This window comes from Diplotaxodon limnothrissa, linkage group LG3, assembly GCF_057381915.1.
Source record: "Diplotaxodon limnothrissa isolate DT_005_m linkage group LG3, D_limnothrissa_male_GT1.1, whole genome shotgun sequence".
Lineage (NCBI taxonomy): Eukaryota > Metazoa > Chordata > Actinopteri > Cichliformes > Cichlidae > Diplotaxodon > Diplotaxodon limnothrissa.
Window position 1 is genome coordinate 61,084,962 of NC_140598.1, and position 19,752 is coordinate 61,104,713.

General features: G+C 44.9%; 1 protein-coding gene across 4 annotated transcripts in view; it reads right to left on the reverse strand.

Moving 5' to 3' along the window:
• The window catches only part of kdm6ba (lysine (K)-specific demethylase 6B, a), a 107,115-nt gene that overhangs the window by 7,721 nt on the left and 79,642 nt on the right, over positions 1–19,752 (reverse strand). For 2 of the 4 annotated variants that reach the window (XM_085349681.1, XM_085349680.1), the window contains exons 3-11: positions 4,412–4,498; positions 2,598–2,709; positions 2,240–2,363; positions 2,011–2,106; positions 1,598–1,877; positions 1,398–1,475; positions 1,021–1,191; positions 749–925; positions 44–607 (exon numbers count right to left, since the gene is read on the reverse strand). In XM_085349681.1, the coding sequence (XP_085205807.1) occupies positions 44–607; positions 749–925; positions 1,021–1,191; positions 1,398–1,475; positions 1,598–1,877; positions 2,011–2,106; positions 2,240–2,358 (1,485 nt within the window). In that variant the 5' untranslated portion in view covers positions 2,359–2,363; positions 2,598–2,709; positions 4,412–4,498. Of the gene's footprint in view, positions 1–43; positions 608–748; positions 926–1,020; positions 1,192–1,397; positions 1,476–1,597; positions 1,878–2,010; positions 2,107–2,239; positions 2,364–2,597; positions 2,710–4,400; positions 4,499–12,547; positions 13,372–19,752 lie in introns of those variants that run through there. The other 2 variants (XM_085349683.1, XM_085349682.1) reach the window with 2 other exon arrangements.

Below are 19,752 nucleotides of genomic sequence, written 5' to 3' on the forward strand. Positions count from 1 at the left end.
TTATTAAAGGAACTCATTCTTGCAGCATATAACTTGAACTCACCAGGGAGTGATTGCTGGGCGTGCTCTGATATCTCCAGGCCTCATGTGGACCGCTTTGCTGTTGCTGAGGTACTGAGGTGCTGCTGGCTTGAGGCGGTGGAGGAGGACGACCCTGGTGGACCAGCCCTGGATGAGGCTGGAAGTGGCTGTAAGGCACACTGCTGCTGCTGTTGTTGCTGCCAGTCGCAGAAATGTTTGCTGGTGACGACTGGGCATGTCGGTGATGATCTCTGTCTCCCCTGGTTGGAGTTGATGCTGTGTGAGAGGTAGCTTGGCTGCCACCTTGGCCCCCAATAAAAGGGCCTCTCTGCATCTGAGAACCACGAGTCTCTTTAGCTTGGCATGGTGGAGCTCTCTCCGGTTTGGAGCCGGGACTAGGGTAGGAGGAGTGAGGGGACCGATGGTTTACAGCCTGAGGTTGTAACTTGTCTTTCTGAAGCTTAGGAGCACATCCCTGGTTGTAGCTTCCTGGAGGGGAGTTGGGTAAAGGAGAGAGGTTGGAAGGGGCCAAAGATGCAGGAGAGGACTTCTGGTTGTAGCTGCCCATACCTTGTTTGTTGTTTTCCTGTTGAGCCACAAAACAAGAGAAGAAGAAAAAGAAAAACAGGACAATGAGAATAATATACAAAGGGCCTGACCACTGCTTTAAATAAAGCAGTGGTCAGTGATCAAGTAGACAGTGCAGAGATTTTGCTCCTGCTCAGACCTGGAACTGTGATTGTGGGTTCTTGCGCTCTGAGGTTTGTGGCTGCCAGGGAACACTGCTGTCCTTGTGAATGGGGTTCCAGAAGGCGGGCTTTGGAGGGTGGTGCTGAGCAGACGACTGCTGCTGTGGCAAAGATTGGCCAGCACCAGAGAAACGTTGCAGCCCAGGGTGAGATACCTGCACAGGGGAAAGCACATTACAATATTTTACTACTCAAAGATCTGAGGAGGGGGAAAAAAGAACTGATTTTATTATTTGTGACTGTCCAATACCTGATCTGAACTCTTTTTCCTTTTGCTGGGGCTGGGACACTCCTCTGCTGCAGGCTGTGAGGGCGTATGCAGCGATGGTGAAGGCGTGTGTTGGATAACAGAGTGTTCACCCAGTGGAGGGCCTGGTCGCTTCAGCTGACCTCCTTGCATCTTTCCTGGGTATGGCCTCTGCTGTGCACAGAAAAAGATCTTAGTTGCTGCAGATGAAGACTATTGCAGTGTCAGTCCAAAGAATCCCTTTATCAAAATATTCACAGCAAAATCTGGGAGGCAAAAGTGACTTTGAGTGGAATTGGTGTTTTATTGGTCTGAACAGGGAGTGCTGGGTGTTTTTGTCGATGATGAAACATGATCCTAACCAATTAGAGAGTTCCTACCTGGTGCACCTGAGCCCACATGTCATCTCCCAGCAAAGGTGGACCCCGGGGAACATTCTGCTCCTGAGGACCCCCAAACTAAAATAGACAGAAAACCAACAAAAGAAAGTGTTTAGAGTGATTTATTGTCCATCAGCAGAGAATTATTTAAGCTCAGTGCAAAAGGCTGACATAGAATAACACTGCAACACTGTTCTCACTTTCAGCATTTGGTTTGGCCCCCTGGAGGGGAAATGGGGGTTAGGTGGAGGTCCGCCGCTGCCCGCGTAGCCTCCATTATGGAGACGGAGCGAGAAGTCATTGGGCAGGGGCATGACCGGATGTCCTCGAGGAGGAAGGTGGGAATCATATAGCTGGCTAATTTCCCACGCTCTGTGATGAGGTGGAGGATGAAGATGGTGGGGAGGTCTCTGCTGCTCCCTCTGCAGAGGTGGTAACATTGGCTGTGGGAGATCGAGCTTCTCGCTTCCTCGCATCGGCCTGGAGTATAAAACACACAAAGGATTAAAAACATTTGAATGACATCAACATTTTAACTCCTCTTGTAGCTTTCTCTAAATCTATTGCATTTTAAACGTAGCTGTGCCACCCATGTCTTTGTTCCATTACTTACCCATTACTGAAATATTTGCTGTGATGGTTTAATCCACCCATAGGTCCAGGAGGTAGATGGGGAAGTAGCTGGTGTTGGTTCATCGTAGGTGAACACCTGATGAGGAGCAGAGACGGGATACAAAGTTGTTGATCGCCTTTAACTTGAACTCTACCAGCAGGATTAACCTGATGAATCAATGCAACCAAAGAGGTTTTGCAAAAAATATGGTGTTGTCGTGACTACATACCTGGCAGGTGGCTGCCAGGCGCGGCCGCCCACGGGAGGCCATGGCCCCCGGTTGAGTTCGTCCAGAGGGAAGGAATCCCGTGTGCCTCGCCCGCCAAACTGCTCTATTGGGTGATGCATCCAGCCTGCATGTTTAGTTGTACAGTCACACAATTAACACACAGATACGCTCATAGAGAGAAAACAGAAAAACATCTTTGGACGAAGCTGCCGTGCTTTATGATGCAGATTTTACAAATAACTGGTCCCGTCAATATGTTTTAATTTTCATTAAAAAAAAAACATCGTAGTTTTTAGTTCTCGTGGCAGATTTCTGACAGATCCATCAAATTCCTTGCTGCATAAACAAAAGTACTTACCAGACTAGCTGTATCTGTGAAGCCCTCCACTGCAGCTCAGAGAGGGCCTCACTCCAACACTGAGAATATGTGGAGGTCTATCTTCAGCACCAGGAGCCTAAAAGCCAACTGCCTGCAGAAAGAGAAGACCAAGAGAATCATTATGAGAGGGGAGTCAGAGACTTTAAAAACAGAAAAACCCATCAGGTCTTTTATTTTATTGGTGGACAAGCTGGTGTGTGTGTTTGGAAGTAAGCGAATGAGAGAGATGGACAGCTTGCCAGCATCTCCTCTGCTTCTGTCAAGAACATTTCCTGAAGAAACTTACATTTATAACTTGTCTGATGACGGCTGCTATGCATAACTCAGCCTGTAGGAGGCAGCAGTAAACTAGTCAGTGTGGAATCTGATTATTTCTGAAGCCCAGATGGCTCAGCAGGGAGCTCACCTCTGAGGACAGACCTGGGGTTACTGTAATCCTTACCATGAGCCTCCTGATAGCCAGAGACAGAGGGAAAGACTAAGAGTGAGAGGCTTTGGTCTCACGCCAACTGTGTGATGTTGGACGCCACGCAAGTGGAAGCGGTCCAAGTGTGCAAGCTGCACAGTGATGGCAGGCCTGTGCTGTTTTAGTGCATGAGAGAGAGAATAGTGTGCTCTCTTTTAAGTGGATGATTGTGTGTGTACTGCAGCGTTGTGTGTGTGTGTGTGTGTGTGTATACATAAAGTGTGCGTGCGCCCAGTGGATACACTAAGGTTTAATCTCATTACGGCAGGCGTGATGAAGAGGAAGAGGGGGGGCAGCGGCAACAGACGGTCTGAACAGGATGGGAAGGATAGATTAAGGAGAAGAGGGAAGGGATGGAGGGAGGGAGGTGGAGTGCAGAGTGGGAATGGTGCCATGAAAACGCCCACGCACCTTCCCACAAACACACAAACGACACAAAGGAGATGGTTGAGGGGAAAACACATGAAAGAAGCTGAGAGATAACTCTCTCTCCCCCTCCCTGCTTTCAGAAACACCGGACACACACGGCACAAAAGACCGAAGGTGTCGGGATGAAAAGAAGAAGTGTGTGTTTCAAAGAACAGAGATTCAATACTGACAACAAAAGAGACCAGAGACAAAACCTGAGAGGGAGGTTTAAACCTGCACGATCATGGCCACCGTTAGAAACTAGGCTAACTAAATATCTACCTGTAACATGTTAAGTAGTTAAAAACCACCATTCTGTCATCCATTTAACACCAGATTAGAAGGTTAACCTTTCAAGAACAATACTCAGATTCATCTTCATCATTATATTCAATATAATATCAATGTAATATAAGACATATGTGTAAATATTACATTTAAGGTGGATATTTTGGGCCTAACATAAGTACAGAGATGTTTTATAAACTGCAGTGCCATGACTGAAATGTGCTGCATGATTCATCAGTGGATCAGTGGGAGAGCAACAGACATGCACACAAGGGTTATGATTCATTTGCCTTGCTCAGCATAGCACTGTTCCACTAGTTTTTCCAGAATTAGCTCTGGCCGTACGCAGTACTTCCTCCCACCAGTTCATCTTCCCTTCCTTTTCTTCCTCCCACTAACACTGGATCACGGGCTCTATATAAAGCCCAGCAGAGGATACTTCAAACACTGTACACTTTTAGCTCACGAGGAGGGTTGCTGTTCACTGACACATGAACACCACCCTCAAGGGGCGAGGGATCACGATCTGCCAGACGCTGCTGCTATGTGAAGATAGGCCGGCGTTAACTGTCAGGACTGCACTCCACGTGCTTTAAAGGAAAAGTGATACAAACACTCACGCTGTGCGCACCTTTAGAGTAGCACCGAGTTATTGATTCACAGTTGTGTTAAGTCTCAGCTTCAGCTGCCAATCATTTCTTCCGGGGTCTCCTCAATCCTGAAACACAGAGAAGGGAAAAATGTCAGCTTGTCAGGGAGAAAAACAACAACAACAACAACAACACGACCAGGGTAAACAACACTCTGAGTTAGCGTCTCGGTCTCAAAGCACGAGACTGAGTGAAGGTTCTCTCAGCATCGACTGAGAAGCTCTTTACCCCACCCCTTCTCTCTTTTGCTTCAGTGCATCATCTCCACCTGCATCATCCTCACCCTTCAGGTGATGCATGGCAGAGTGATAAAATGGGAGTGAAGAACTCTTGCTCATTCACTCGTGCTGGCAAGTAAGAGGCCCGTCTAACTCTAACAGCAAAAGCCCATAAACTCAGTCAACCATCACATGGAAAACATAGCACTGGCAAAATGTAGTAAAACTGCATTGTGGTGAAAGTAGAAAGGTTTAAATTAGAAGAAAGACAAACAAAAATACAGCTAGAGATCATCTGTGACTTCTTTTGAGAGCAAATGGGGACACGGTGGCCAGGTTGTAATTACTACTTTTATAGAGGGTGTGTGTGTGACCAAACAGCCATCTACCCTGGCTCTCACATTGCTACTCAGCAGCATAGTGTTAGAAACTCAGTACTCTGTAATGAGATCGTACACATAGGCGGTAGAAACTTGTTCAAGAGCAGCTCGGGTTCTATCAGATTATACCAAAGCGATGAAATGTGGTTATAGCACCTATGGGTAAGAGTATGGTGTAGGAGAGGAGAAGCAGTGAGAGTGAGCGCGAGCATTACGCAGGTTATTTTTTGGGGAACCCCCGATGACTCAGCTCGCCTGGAAGACGGCTTACCCCAAACCGCTGGGCCTGAAACCCCGCCCCTCCGGGACACCACTTACAGTCAGGTGACCGGGGGCGTTTCTGCACCACTGCAGAAGTAACAACAGCGGGAATTTCTCTGACCGTGTGATGTCATTTCTGCTTCCTTAGAAGCGTGACGCTCGGGTAATCAGTACGTGAGTGCATGTTTAGACAAATAAGCAGGATGTGCCGATGAGATGTTCGGTAGGGGGTTTCGTGGCCGAGAGAATGATCAAACTAGTAAACCGCAACTTCAGGAGAAACGATGAGGAAAATTCTACGAAAATGTTCAGACTGATTAATCCGTAACCGTTTCACCCAAATGGAACGTTCTGCTGCCGAAGAACTCAAAGAAAGACAGGAAGCACTTTGAGAAGTTTAAATTTAAACCTTCAAGCGCTGCAGGTGTTAGCGTGATTGCTACTTGCTTTCAATTTTATTTTGCTCTAACCACAGCAAACAAAAACTACTGCGGTATCTACGGTAAAAGAAGTGAAAGCCCTTTGAGAACATCTGCATCTGTCATACGCAGCTGATAAAACTATCACTCATGACATCATTTATTGTTCAATCAAAAATCCCCTCCAGAGTACATCTTGTGGAAGTGGAATCCCCCCCCCGCCCCCCACCCCCCGACCATCAAAGAGGTGTTCCTGTCAACACCCTGGTTATCGTAGGAAAGTTAGTTAATGTCCCCGAAACAGCAGCCCAGGGGTCGAGCGGGTACAGAACAACTCTGTGCCGTCGGCCGTCAGACAACCATTACACCCAGGAAGTCAGACAGTTAATGAAACGTTTCTCTGTGGGATCTGACAAGCAAAGCAATTTCATGGCACAGCCCAACGTCACATGCTTGTGGCTGTGCACAGGGAAGCCTGCTTCGTCGCCGATGAGCGCTGAGGGGAACAGTTTAAACTAAATCGTTACACGAGCTCCGTCTCTGTGCCACAGCCTGCCGTTTATTCACAGTCATCCCTTTATGCCTCTGCCTCAGACAAACGCGTGAGAAAAAACGAGAAAAAAGACGCCAATAACGACGTCCACTGCGAAAATATCCATCTGTTAGAGTCTACTTGTTTACTTGTTTGTCCGAGGAAAGCACACGAGGCTGCTGGAACGGGAATATGAGCAATGACCAAGGACGAGGGCTTGACGAGGTAAAAGCAGGCAGCTGGGGAGCAGTTTACTGTCTGAGTAAATTCACTGCAGAGCCATTCTGATAAGAAATGACCAGATAAAACTGGGAGAAGTGGCAGATAATAGAAAGAAAACGAGTTAGAAAAGAGCTCTGGCAGCAGTCAGTCTCCCATCAAGCATGGCGGCAAGGCCATGCATGGTCTTCTCTCTCTTCTTGTTCCTTCCTCCCGCAGCTTTACTCCACTTGGCCATTACATAATCAGTCCCAGATAGAGATCGCGTTCTGGAGGAAACACCATGCATTTCTCTCTCTCTCTCACACACACACGTAGCCCCTGCATCCGTCCTCCCCCGCCCCGTTGCCAGGCTCCCTGTGTCTACATGTACTGTATTTATTTGTTTGTGCGTGCACTAACGTCAGTGCATGCTGTTCCAAGATGATGATGATGTGGGCTAACTTTATCACGTCTGCATCTTTACACACACACAGAATTAGAAGATGATGTGCCAGCCAGCGCGCACAAGGCAGTGCAGTTCAGCTGAGGACACGGCAAAGCAAACGGTTTCTGCAGAAAACCAGAAGGAGCTGACCTTTGTGGCGGAGTGTTCACAACAACAACACACACACACAACTCTGGACTGAGAAAACACTGTGCTGAGCTGACCCTTAACCCACTGCCTCATTCACTTAAGCCTGTGCCGAGCAACAATTCAGGTAAAGCTCACAGTTGCTTTCTTCCGTGCGTACTCCCACACATCTGCTCGACATTGAGGCCGTGACAGAGAGGCAGTAGGAGCATCTGTGGAGGCAAAGTCTTCATATTTAAACTGTGTTGGCTTGAAGTTGCTTCCAATGTAAACATTTATTAAACAACAGGGACAATCATCAGGTTAGCAGCAACCACGAACGAATCATTATCTCGTTCTGGCTGTCAGTGGTCAGCCTGTCAGTTTGTTGTTCGGCTCCTCAACGCTACTTTTTCCATTAATTTTGGTGGTCTTGACCTCATTCAGGAGATGAGAGATGATTACAGTTAGACTACGTTTTTATCTCTTGGTGAAAAAAGAAGCACAAATTGCAACCGGAGTGTGTAGGTGGAAAAAAAAGAAAAGAAAGGAAGGAAGAAAACAAGAGGTCCTTTTATTTTCCTGTGACATCCTGTGACTGACAACTTACGACAGTTACAGTGGTGCACAAATCATACAAAAGAGACCAGTTGCACTTGTGTGTAAGTGACGTTTAAAGAGAAGAGGAAGAGAGCTCTAAGGGGAGAGGAAACTGTCGTCACAACCACAGGAAGTGGGCCTCCCTGAGGGGGCGTGTGTACAAATGTGTGAGGGAGAAAAATCGAGCTTTGGGGAAGGGTTTTGGTTCTTTTTAAAAACCATGAGGCTTCCTGTTAAAAAGATAACTCGGAGCGTTTTAGAGTGTGTGCAATAAATGACTTTCTTATGTGACTAATACGAGCAGATGTGAAATAAGCAGGGTCAGCTCGCCACTGCCGGTTCCTAAAAATACATCTCAGACACACAGTCATCCTGTGCGACGGCACGTGTGTCCAACTCATGACTCACACCAGCCACTTCAACAAAAACAAGCGACATAACTGACTTTACTCTGATCTGCTGCTCAAGTGAAAAGCCTGATCGCGCTCTCAGGCTTCTGGTAAAAGTGAGTGACAAACAGGTGATGGGAGAATGGGCGTCTGTGTCACTTGTGCTTTTCGGCTTCTTTTTCACAGAAACTCTAGAGTTTCAGAGGAAACTACAGACTTCTGTGCATGTCAGCGGAGAATCGGAAAGAAAACAAGAAACACCAAAAAAAAGAGGGATGACTCAACACCTCTGAAGGACAAAGCCGAAATCTTAGAAGCGACGGCGGCTCGATTCTCGCACATGAGCAACCTCAGAAGTCCCCCAACTTTTCTTTCTGCTTCTCTTGAGTGAGGCTTTTCTATAACCAGTGTAAGAAAAGCTCTGGACAAACACAGCTGCACGTGTGAAAATAGTCTAAAAATCCCCCTCCCCCATTCTCCAGGTACGTCTAGTCCACATCTAGGGCTGACACACTCAAACACACAGACGCTCAGAAATACACCAAACAAGACTAGAGACAGCTTCCTTGGCAACAGTTACCAGGGGAACTAGTCGCGTCTTAACCAACAGTTATTGAAGTAAGCTGGCGAGTCTGACATAGAGAGACGGGTTTTATGAGAGGGCTTTACTAATCAACATGTTTCCTGAAACACAAGGCAGACTTGACCTCACACCATCCCCATCCTCTTCCTCACTGGACTCACATTGTGTTTTACTGGCAGTCTGTGTGTGTGAATAACACTTAGCAACATGTGTGTGTGTGTGTGTGTGTGTGTGTGTGTGCATGTGTAGTCATATCCTTATGCGGACCAAAATCCCAGTCCCCACGAGTTTGAAGGCATTTTTGAGACTCAAAATGTGGTTTTAGTGCCAGAGTTATGTTTAGAGTAAGTGGCATGATGTCAATTAGATGTCCCAGCAAGACATGAATACCCGACATGTGTGTGTGTGTGCGAGAGAGAGAGTTGCAGCTAATCAGAGATAATGACAGCATGTGTGCAGATGGTCAGCATGCCGTTGTTTTTACAGTGGGTGTAATTACGATCATTTTGACTTTATCAGAACAACCGTGACACAGGCAGAGCAGCTTTGTTATGACGTTTGTTCGTTTAGACCAGAGAACATCCAAGGCCTGTTTATAGATTCTCCAAATACCACAGCTGCTGATCTTGTAGGGTTTTTTCCCCTTCATGAATCTCTCCCTACTCACCGGCTGACTTATCAGCTATTCTCCCAGCGTGGGTAAATGCAGTCACAGGAGGTGAGGCGAGGTACCAAAGGAAGGAAGAAAATTCTTTCCAAGTTGTGAGAGCCTGTTTAACTTTAGCTATGAGTCACACACACACACACTGTAGGTTCAAACACAGCCCCTCCACTGTGGCATCATCGCTGATGGCAAAGGGCCAGAGATAACAGAGAGTGAACTCAGAGGGAAAACTTTCTCCTCACTCTCACTGGCTTTAAAATAGTAGTAGAACAGGAACACCCCCTTTCTCCTGTAGAAAAGCTTTCAACTTTGCAAATGCTAAAAGCTAACGTAAAAGTGTTTAACATTAGTGTGGTGCATCTGAACCCCTGCCTGCTCAAGTAAAAAAATAAATAACTAAATAAATTTCAGTTCACTCCTTCAGATTGCGAAATGTATTACACAGAGGATCTATTTTTCCCAAGTGCCCTCAGATCACATCACAGCGTAATATAAATGTCCAGTACAGCAAACAATCGATGTCCATGGTTTGTGTGTGGCCGGTGACATACCGGAGCCCTGCTGGTTTGTAGAAACTAATGAGAAAGAAGTAGCAGGGATAATGAATTCATCCATACACACTGCTATGATGCCGTATTTCAAAAGCTAAAAAGCCAATTATCGTCCATAAAGTGCCGCTGGCATATGCATTTAGAAAGTTCAGTTGTGTCTATTCCAGTTTTTTTTGCTTGTTTTACTGCCAATTATTGTAATTTTGCCTCATTTAAAGCTCATATTTTATATGACTCTTTTCACCAAATTGATTTTCCCCCCTTTTTCATACCCGACAGACATGCATAATAACTTTTACCATATGCTGGACCCTACAGAAGACAATGTGGTTGTTGTTTTTGGGCCCCCGCTGCCAATTTTGGCAGACCTTGATCCCCAGCAGTCTGTCTCTGAAGGCATAGTGGAATTCCACACTTGCCTGACTAAGATATTGCCTCCAGCTGCTCCCCCAGCAAAGTCTTAAAGCCCTTCTTCCTTCAGTCAGTAAATCCTTATCAGCGTGCACCTTTTAAAACGCTGCATGGACAGGCGATCAGCTCATGCACTGAAAATTAGCTCTGTGCAACCACCCCCCCGGCTATATGTGATGTCATCATGTTTATTACATAGAGGGTGTGCGTGGGGTCAGTTGAGGTGAACAGGATGCCTTCCTTTAAACGTTGAAATGAAACGATGGGCAAATTCCAGCCAGCACATGGAGCAAGTCCAGATTTAATCGGCTGAACTGTCGGGGTGTGTTTGACAAACTGATCATCGGCAGAGCAGACGTTGTTCTGAAAACACACACAAACCCCTCTCTCGACTCCTCTTTTACGTTTTACTCCACCTCTCTCGTTCTGCGTTGCTCTCTGAAAGAGAAACTACACCCTTTACTGGAACGGTTTCAACGTTGTGGTGTCGCACAGATGTTTCGCTGCCACATTCGATCACTGACCTCAACAGTTTCACTCTGAAAAACTTGTAACTTGATTATATTCGTTTTGTGTAACGGGTGACAAAAAATGGTTGATGCGCAGCACCCACCATCTGACAGACAGTGTTAACTGGCAGGAGTAGCTGAGTAATCACTTCAAGCCAGCCTACTGACCCATTTCCAATGCCAGGCACATGTACAAAGGAAAAAAATCATAGTGAACTAGTTACATCTGTATCCGGGTTACTTATGGAGAAAAAGGAGAGTGCTGTGGGTGGGATTGGGTGAAAAGCTCTAATAATTTGCTCTTCTTACTGAGGTTTTAATGACTCAACCGCTGCTGTTGAGCTTCTTTCCACTGTCACGTCTGTTTCCTGACGCGTGTGTATCGCTTTAATAATCGTCCATGTTCGTCATCAAGTCATAGTAAAATAGGCGGCGCTTGTTCATTCACACATACACACGCACTCCTGTTGAGAGCACTGGAGGAAAGGGGCGGGGCTTGAAGCAGCAGCACACAGTCGGCACGGCGTGTTAGAAGCGAGGTGGAGCTTTAACTTTTTTTTACTACCCCGACATGAAAAGGTGAGACAAAACACGCTGCTGTTTCCATGTCAATCAATCTGATCGATCGGAAGTGAACCTTCAAAGGGATTCGTTTTTGTTTTCTCAGCGATCCCCTGCCAGCACGCTCCTCCTTCTGATCTCCCCTCGTTTATTGCGGGCAATAAAATGACAAATGAGCGACACGACCAGCCACAAATTCTCACCAACTGCCTTCTCCTGACTAAAAAAAAAAAGTGTGTAAAGTCTGTGGGTGGTGATGCAATAGCTCATTATGATACTTCAAACGCTTGCAACCACTCCTCCAAACGAGTTAACTGGGTCGTTATTTTGATGTAAGGCGGCCAAGGCGCACGTATACGCACGGGCCAGACGCAGAGAGACTTTAGTGGACTATCTGACCCTGAAACTCAGACTTTAAGGTCAGCACCCATCCCCTCGAAAAAAAAACAGAGGTGATGCAAATCACTTCCTTTCAATCAAGCTCTTTGTGTGCGTAACTATGACTGGAGGGTGATTTTGGGGGTTGGGGGAGGCAGCTATCCATTCACTTTATACGGCTGCCGACCTCGGTGATCCTGCCCACCCCCCTCTCCAACACACAGACACACAATGGCGTGAGATCTCATTACACAAGCAGTTTTCTGTCCTCTAACTCCCCTTCCCCTTTTCCAGCCACGGCATGATCATGAGTTTTCAAGGCAACGCGAAACGGAACTAGGACCGTGGTCGCGTTACCGTGGATGGAGCTGTCATCACACACTGTCTGCACGCACAGACTAGCTTCAGGACAAAAGTTGGGGAAGTAGGTTTCGTGTTAAGTACAAAAAAACCGCAGATTCCCATCCTATCGCCAATTTAGCAGAAATAAGCCCACGTGCGCCGAATGATTAACCGGGTCCGGTAAAGACGCTCAAACGTGAATATGACGAAAACAATTCGGCGAACTGAGACCCAGCCTACACGCGTGGGATTAAAGGGAGCCACCCGTGGTTGAGAAAAACACAGCGAAATTCCCCCACCTCATCGATTACACACGATCGACAGTTCCACTCAGCCAGTTCCGATAATGCGCTCATTGTTCCGAATCAATCAATGGATCAGTAGCCGAACGTGACAGTACGGCTATGGTATCGCCCAGTGATGCCACACGAGGCTATTTCATAGTAAACTTTCTTTTCACCCCCCAAAACCCACCCTCATTACAACCAAAACAAAGTCGCCTGGACTTTTAAATCCCCCTCCTCCTCCCACCAGCCCCGGCACTCACCGGTCACAGCAGAGCTTCCAACAGTCGCAGCAGAAGGGAAATAAATTGTTGAATGAAATATGAATGAAGTATCCGGGTCCTCGCTGTCAGTCACAGCAGCCTTTTACACTCGCTGTGTTTGGAAGTTTAGAGCTCCGAGTGTGCATAGAAACTCGAACAGCCGGCAGAGCAGCTACAGTCCTATAATCCCTGTCGGTCTCTATCGTTTCCTTTCCCAATAAAAAACAGAACAAAAAAACCGAAACTTGAGCCTCCTGACAGCAGGAGAGCGTCTCCGGTGTCCGTGATGGGCTCGTTCAGATATTTTACTCCGTGTCTGATGGCTGTCTCTGCTGTCAAGCCCCAGCTCCGCTCGCACGGCTCTCCGTGTTTCTCTCCGCGTCAAAGAAGCTCTCTCACTGAAGCTGACGGGCACAGCTCGTATTGCGCTGAGCTGTGTTTAAAGAGAACGTGACGTCAATCCCCGCCCCCGGAATCCCAGGGTATGCTCGCGTTAGATCCGACTGCCGGTACCGGGCCCGTTTATTTCTCTTTGTACCTTTTTATTTTTAACTCCGGAGGGTTTTTTTTTTTCTTCAGGCAGACTCGTGACCAGCGCTTGGACTCCAGCACAGCCAGCAGCTATTTCTCTGCCTCGGTCTATTTCTGGACGAGGAAGCGCCCCTCACTTCATATTACCCACAGGAAGACAGACTATCGCAGTGTTTTAGTCTGAGTACATTTTTGCCTGTGACTTGGATTTCTTGTACATCCATAATAAGAAAACTACTGGCCTCACAGATCCACTGCTGAAAGGATAGAATGGTTTCTTCTCTTTGGGCAACTTGCACATTGTTACAGTGAGAACAGACAGTCTGTTACGTTAGACTCAACAGTTTTCTAAAATGATACAGCCTGCCCTCAACCTGACTAGAATACACTATTTATTAATAACACAGTTACAAAGATGGTAAACATGTAATAAGTGCTCAGTAAACTTTAAATTTGTGGTATTTGGTTCAGATTTTATGTACCAGGTTAGATCCCTTCTTTTTCCTTCAAAACTGCTGCAAACTGCAACCTCAGGTTCCTGTTCCAGCTGACAGGAGTGGCACCCAGTGTGGTCTTGTGCTGCTGCAGGCCATCGGCTTCAAGTTTCAATGTGTTGTGCATTCAGAGATGCTCTTCTGCATACCTTGCTTGTAGCAAGTGACTTATTGTTGCCTTCCTGTCAGCTCTAAGAAGATTGGCCATTCTCCTTTAATTTCAGACATCAAATGAGGAATTTTCACACAGAGAAGTGCAGCTCACTGGCAGGGGCTGAGGTAGAGAAATTCCCTTAGGGTGGCAAAATCAACCCTTTTAAAAAACCCACATATGCAGGTATTGCATATAGTTAAAACGATTCAAATAAAGTATACACATTTCATATAACTACCCTCTAGATCTGCCCCTGCTCACTGGCTATTTGCTCTTTTTCAGACTATTCTCTGTACTTTGGGTATGTGGTAGATTGGTAGTTTGTAAAGCAGTCAGAGCAGCCTGTCTGGCACTAACAATTGCATTTCCTAACCATCTACTTCATCAGGTCATCTTGACCATAAATGGCTGATTAGATATTCACATTAGCATACAGTTGAATGTGTGTAACTACTGAGTGGCCAGTGATTGAATGCTCTTGTGCTTTGAGTTATTTAGTGAAGGTGGGCAATGTCTTCATTATGAGATGTGAGGTTTGTGCTTTAGATAGCTACATAAATATAGCATAAATGTGTTTATAGAGTGGAAGGTCTGTGGATGGACCTGATGTGGTGCTTATAGATATGTTAGATGTACAGAGTGTTTTATGGCTCAATAATATAGAACTACTGTATTTTTTATTTGTTGAAACATAGTTCTCATGGCTTTGCCATATAAAACCTTGAATTATGAGTTTAATATATTTCTTGGTTGTGCCTACTAGATGACAGTGATTTGACTGTGTGCACAGACAGCACAAGAATTATATGCCACGTGCTCAAAGGTAGCCAAACAAGACTTTGAAAACTACAAACAGGTCTCTCCAAGGCCGGAAACATTTGTTCCAGCCATTCCTTGCCAAAGCAACCATCCTGTTCTCTATAATAATGCCAAAGAGCCACACTGGTGCAACCAACAGTATGCATCACAAACCCAACAAACACACACAGGTTATATTTAGAAAGCACTGCCTCAGCAGGATAACAGGAGGCAAAATTAGTTGCCGCAGGGAGGACGGGAGTGTGTCATGGATGATGCTAAGACGATGACTTATGGATACACGCGCACACAGTTTATTTATGGTCGGAACAATTCTAAAAAGAGAACAGACTACAAACAAACAAACAAACAATAAAATCTGAACATTGTGAAACCACTCCTAGCCTCGGTGCAAATCGCTGAGGCTACACTGTAAATTCTAATTAATAAGCCTTAACCTCAACCAATGGCCTTAAAATAGTAAATAATTGTTACTCAGCTTTTTTGAGTGCTTCAGAAATCAATAATTTTAAAAAAAGACCTAAAGATACAAGTGAAACTTTTTCATAACATAATACATGTACATGTACATCTACTAAGCTGTCCCTGTTCACACATAATAAGTCAGAAATCATCATTTGGTTTCACATGTGATGATTTTAAGACGTTTATTTAGTTGCATTCAAGTTCTAAAAACTTGTACCTTTAAAAGTGTGCAGGTTTGACAGAAGTCTCTTCTTTTCTGTCTTAATCTAAGCGTTAGTCTTCAGATAAATATGAAAGTGTTTTTCACAGCTTCAGGGAAAGTACTCTGGGGAGGTTCTTGGGATCATCCATTAAAATATCTCTCAGAAATACGGTCAGTCGTGTCCGTGTCAGGGTGGAGAGGATTTGATGAGACGGGCGCAGCTACATCAGTGACAGTCAGCAGCATTAACAGACCCCAGGCCTCTTCATTCTCACAAGCCTCTTTAAAAGCAACCAAACAACTTCCACTGTGTACTATTTAGATTCTTAGAACTCTGACTCAAAACAGGGCGAGTTCATCGACATCCAAATAGGAACAAGGAAATAGTTTCAGCCATACAAGCTCAGTATTATAACGAGTGAACATCCTACAGAGAGGTCAGTACTTATAGAAACAACCATGTATCTACAAATGATATTTAAATCCTTAGAGTCAAATATGATGATTCATTAACCAGCCAGCGTGGCTGTAACAAGCTTCATGTAGAGTTGCCTCTGTAGCTGACACTATCAGTACTGTCAGTATTTGCATGGAGTTCACCTGCTGTAACACCTGGAGGGCCAAACTGCATTCACTGTGTCAACCTCGGCAAGTTGACACAGATAAAAGCCATTTATCATTAAATATTGTCGGCTGCACTGAGAAACAAAGTTAAACACTTATTGCAAGTTTAATAACTTACCTTACTGTTCCTTAAAAGATAAAAAGAGCCATAAAAATGGGCAAAATTCAAGCACTCTTACGTGCTTGAATTGGTGCTAGCCAGCCCTGCAGAACCTTTTCGTATTCTTCGTTTCGTATTTAGTGGTAAGTCCAATAAAATCACGGCAAAGATACAAATTTCGGTGACCGGTACATTGCTTACACTGTATGTGACATGTGAAACAAAGACAAACAGAATGTAACATCGGATTTGGATGAACATTCAGTATTCGCTCGTCTGCCTTCACATGCATACGAACTTGAGAGCATCCCATTCTCCCACACTTTGCAGCTACAACAGCTTCAAATCTTCTGGGAAGGCTTTCCACAAAGTTTAGGAATATGTTTATGGGAATTTTTGACCCATCCAGAAGCGGATTTGGGAGGTCAGATATTGACATCTTCTTCTTTTTGGCAGACTTGACACAATGTAGCGCCAAGTCTGTTTCCTCCTACTGGTGGAACAATGTAATTGTTTCCTTTGCTTCAGCTCTTTTGCTTTATGTTAACGTCACTCGAAGCAATAAGTAAAAAGTAAACATTTTCTCCGTACAATTAACAGTAACCTCATAAAATCTAGTGAAAAGTATATTTTTATTAATTAAAGTAAAGTTGGCTAATTTATGTAGGTCAGGAAAACTTCTGGAATTTACAGTATATCAGTCTCCTGCTGCCTGTTCCATTTTCCTAACACAACGTTAAATGAGTGGAAGCATTTTTGTTTTTATTAGCTCGCAGTGAAAAGTGACAAGAAGAGAAAGTGTGTGCTAGATTCAAGCCCCTGGTGAAGTAAGTGCATGGCATGTGCTGCGTGTCCTACCGGGTGGATCTAGATGTCTATTGTGAAGTGACAAAGACTGTTCAATAATGTGTTTTGTGTTGAAAACGGGGAGGGACACAGCACAGAGGGGGTCTTTATGGTACTTGAAGGCAGTGGTGCTTATATGGATGGATTGTTTTTCTTAAAGCCTGTGTTTATGGTACGTACAGTACTGTGCAAGGAGCTTGGAAGCATTAATGGCTGCACCAAGAATAGCAGTAAGGGTCCACACCAAAGTTCACATCAATAATGTCCAATTACATATTAATTATACATCTGATGTGATGAAACACATTTTAGCATGTCTTTTGGATGCTACTAAGGCTTGTACTGCTCCAGTTGTAAATGATCCACCACAGAGTACTGAATTATACATTATCTGTTCACAATTACAGTGGTTAAAGTTGACTAAATGCTATTTATTTAGCTCAACAGGGATGTCTCTTTAAGTCCAGCCACAGAGTGGCCAATGTTGCCTTACAGAAAGAAGGTTCCTGGTTCAAACCCTCTCTGTGTGGAGTCTGTTGGCCATGGATGTGTGCTAGATAAAGCACTCTGAATGGTCAGTAAGACTAGAAGCACCATATAAACCCCAGCCATTCCTCTTTAAGGAAATATTGTGCTGTTGGGGGTTTTTGTTGTGTTTTTTTGGACTGGTGAGTCTGCTTTCTCATATTGCTCCTAGTGTGAGATTAGTACAGTACTCTATTCTATTACAGTGTGTTTACTGTCTAAAGTGTTGTTTCGAGTGAGTGCACACCAAAGAGTGCGGTGAGAGAACATCATCCTGCAAAAGTGAACAGGAAGAGGACTGCTGATTGATGTGGGCACGGGTGGGACTTTAGTGTGCCACACACACTGCCCCTGCACAAACACAGTTTCCCCCAGCTGCTCCTCTCATACATGCACCCATATAATAAGAGTTTGAAAAGATTAAATATATATGAGCTGAATTCCCATACTTCTTCTCCCACAACAAGTGAAGCTGAGGAATTACAGCTTGTCCCAGGGTCCCGAATGTGCATGTGTGTGTGTGTGTGTGTGTGTGTGTGTGTGTGTGTGTGTGTGGTAGGAGGGGACAATAAAGAAAAAAAAAGCAAAGCACTGTTTTTGCAGCTCTGGTACAAGGCTAACAATCATGTGTTTATGTGTGTGGAAGAAATGCAGGCATGTGTGCATGTGTGAGACTTTGTGTGTGTAATTAAAGAGATCAGGGATGGGGACGGAGCAGTTCTCACACTCCAAATATATACAGCACCTACTTTATGGGTGTGAGACCCCAAATTCCTGTCATGCCAGCCACACGCATGCAAGCATGTTTGAAAAATAAACAGCTTATAACAGTGACGGGGTCTAGAAAGAAAGTTTGAGAGTAGCAAGTGAAGTTATGTGTCTGTGTGTGAGGGTGTGTGAGCCTGGGTGTAGGAGACTGTGTCCCTGGTACAGACGGTACTTTTCAGCCTCTGATATATAGGATTGTGTGTGGGACTGTGCGCGCGTATGTCCGTGTGTACATGTGGCATAACGTGAGTCAGCTTTTGGGTACAGCGAGAGACCCACAGACACTATAATAATCACCTCCACGCACACTCACACTGCGAGGAGACAGAGAGCCACACAGGCAGTCAGACTGAGAGACTGCCTAAGCACACCCACATAGCTGGCTGAATGGAGCGCTGCAGCCCTGATAATTAGGGCCTTTACTCGAGGAGAGAGCGACTGATAGGGAGCCCCGGCTTTTCCCTTAGTTCCCCAAACAACCAGCTAATCCCAACTGTGGTGCTATGATAAGCTAAGAACTCCAGTCGTGCTTAATATACTCACCCTCCCCCCAAAGTTATACTCGGTGAAAAGTAAAGGAGCTTACAAAGTTAGGAGCGCATGTAAAGGAATACATTTTCAGCAGATTGTCCCAACTAGTCAATTTCCTATCATGGAGACTAAGGCTAAGCCACATGTCCCTGCAGATAACTTTGCTTTGATGTTTGCTGCTAAAACTCACACACTGCACTACAACATTGAGTTTAACCAGACAGCAACCATCCAGTGGTGTAAAAATGAGCGTGCAGCAGCAGCAGTGACATTATAATGTGATTACAACACGGGGTAACCGGGGAGGTTTTGTTGAAGGTTACATAGCGTAAAGCAATACGACATTTACATCATAACCCAAACTGCTTTGGAGGTTGGGAAAAGTTTTCGGTAAATGAAACTGTCAGTGAGATACGGAGAATTTTGCTAATCACAGCTTCCTCGCTGATTGCTAACAGAATGAAAAACGAAATCGTTGATCTCTCGCTCTCTAATGTGGTTTTGATATGAGCTGAATGGCTGAGTCAGCAACTTTTACAGAACATGCACGTTCAGCACTTACGGCACACACAAAGTTCAAAAGCATAAAAAGGTGTTTGCGTGTATGAGAAATCATAAAAGAGGAGTAATCCACTGACACCCGTGACTTTGCAACTCACCTCCTTCATAATTAATGATTGTGTGTGTGTGTGTGTCTAATGTGCACTCCTACTGCTCTCTTACTCACTCTTTTCACACATCGACCTACTCCTCTACCTGCCTCACCTACTTACCCTAATTTTTTATAGCCTTTATCTGTTACATAACTGGGTAAAGTCAGTTAAATGCTGAGGTCACAAAGCAGAGTATAGTTTATGAAGGACAGCTGTAGTATATTTTACAACATTGTGAAAAAGTCTTGAGCAACGCTTCATTTCTTTATATTTATTTAAAACTTGGCAATAAAAGTGATTCTGATTTTGTTCTGTTCTCTGTCGAGATGATCCCACACTGCTTCTAAAAACGTCAGGTATACTTTTACTGCATTGGGAGTGTTTTGGGGATCACTGTCATGCTGAGAAATGAAGCCCTTTTCAGTCACACAGTTTTCATATTGCTTTGGATGGTGGATCAAAATCTGATGGTTCTTTTCTGTGTTTATAATTC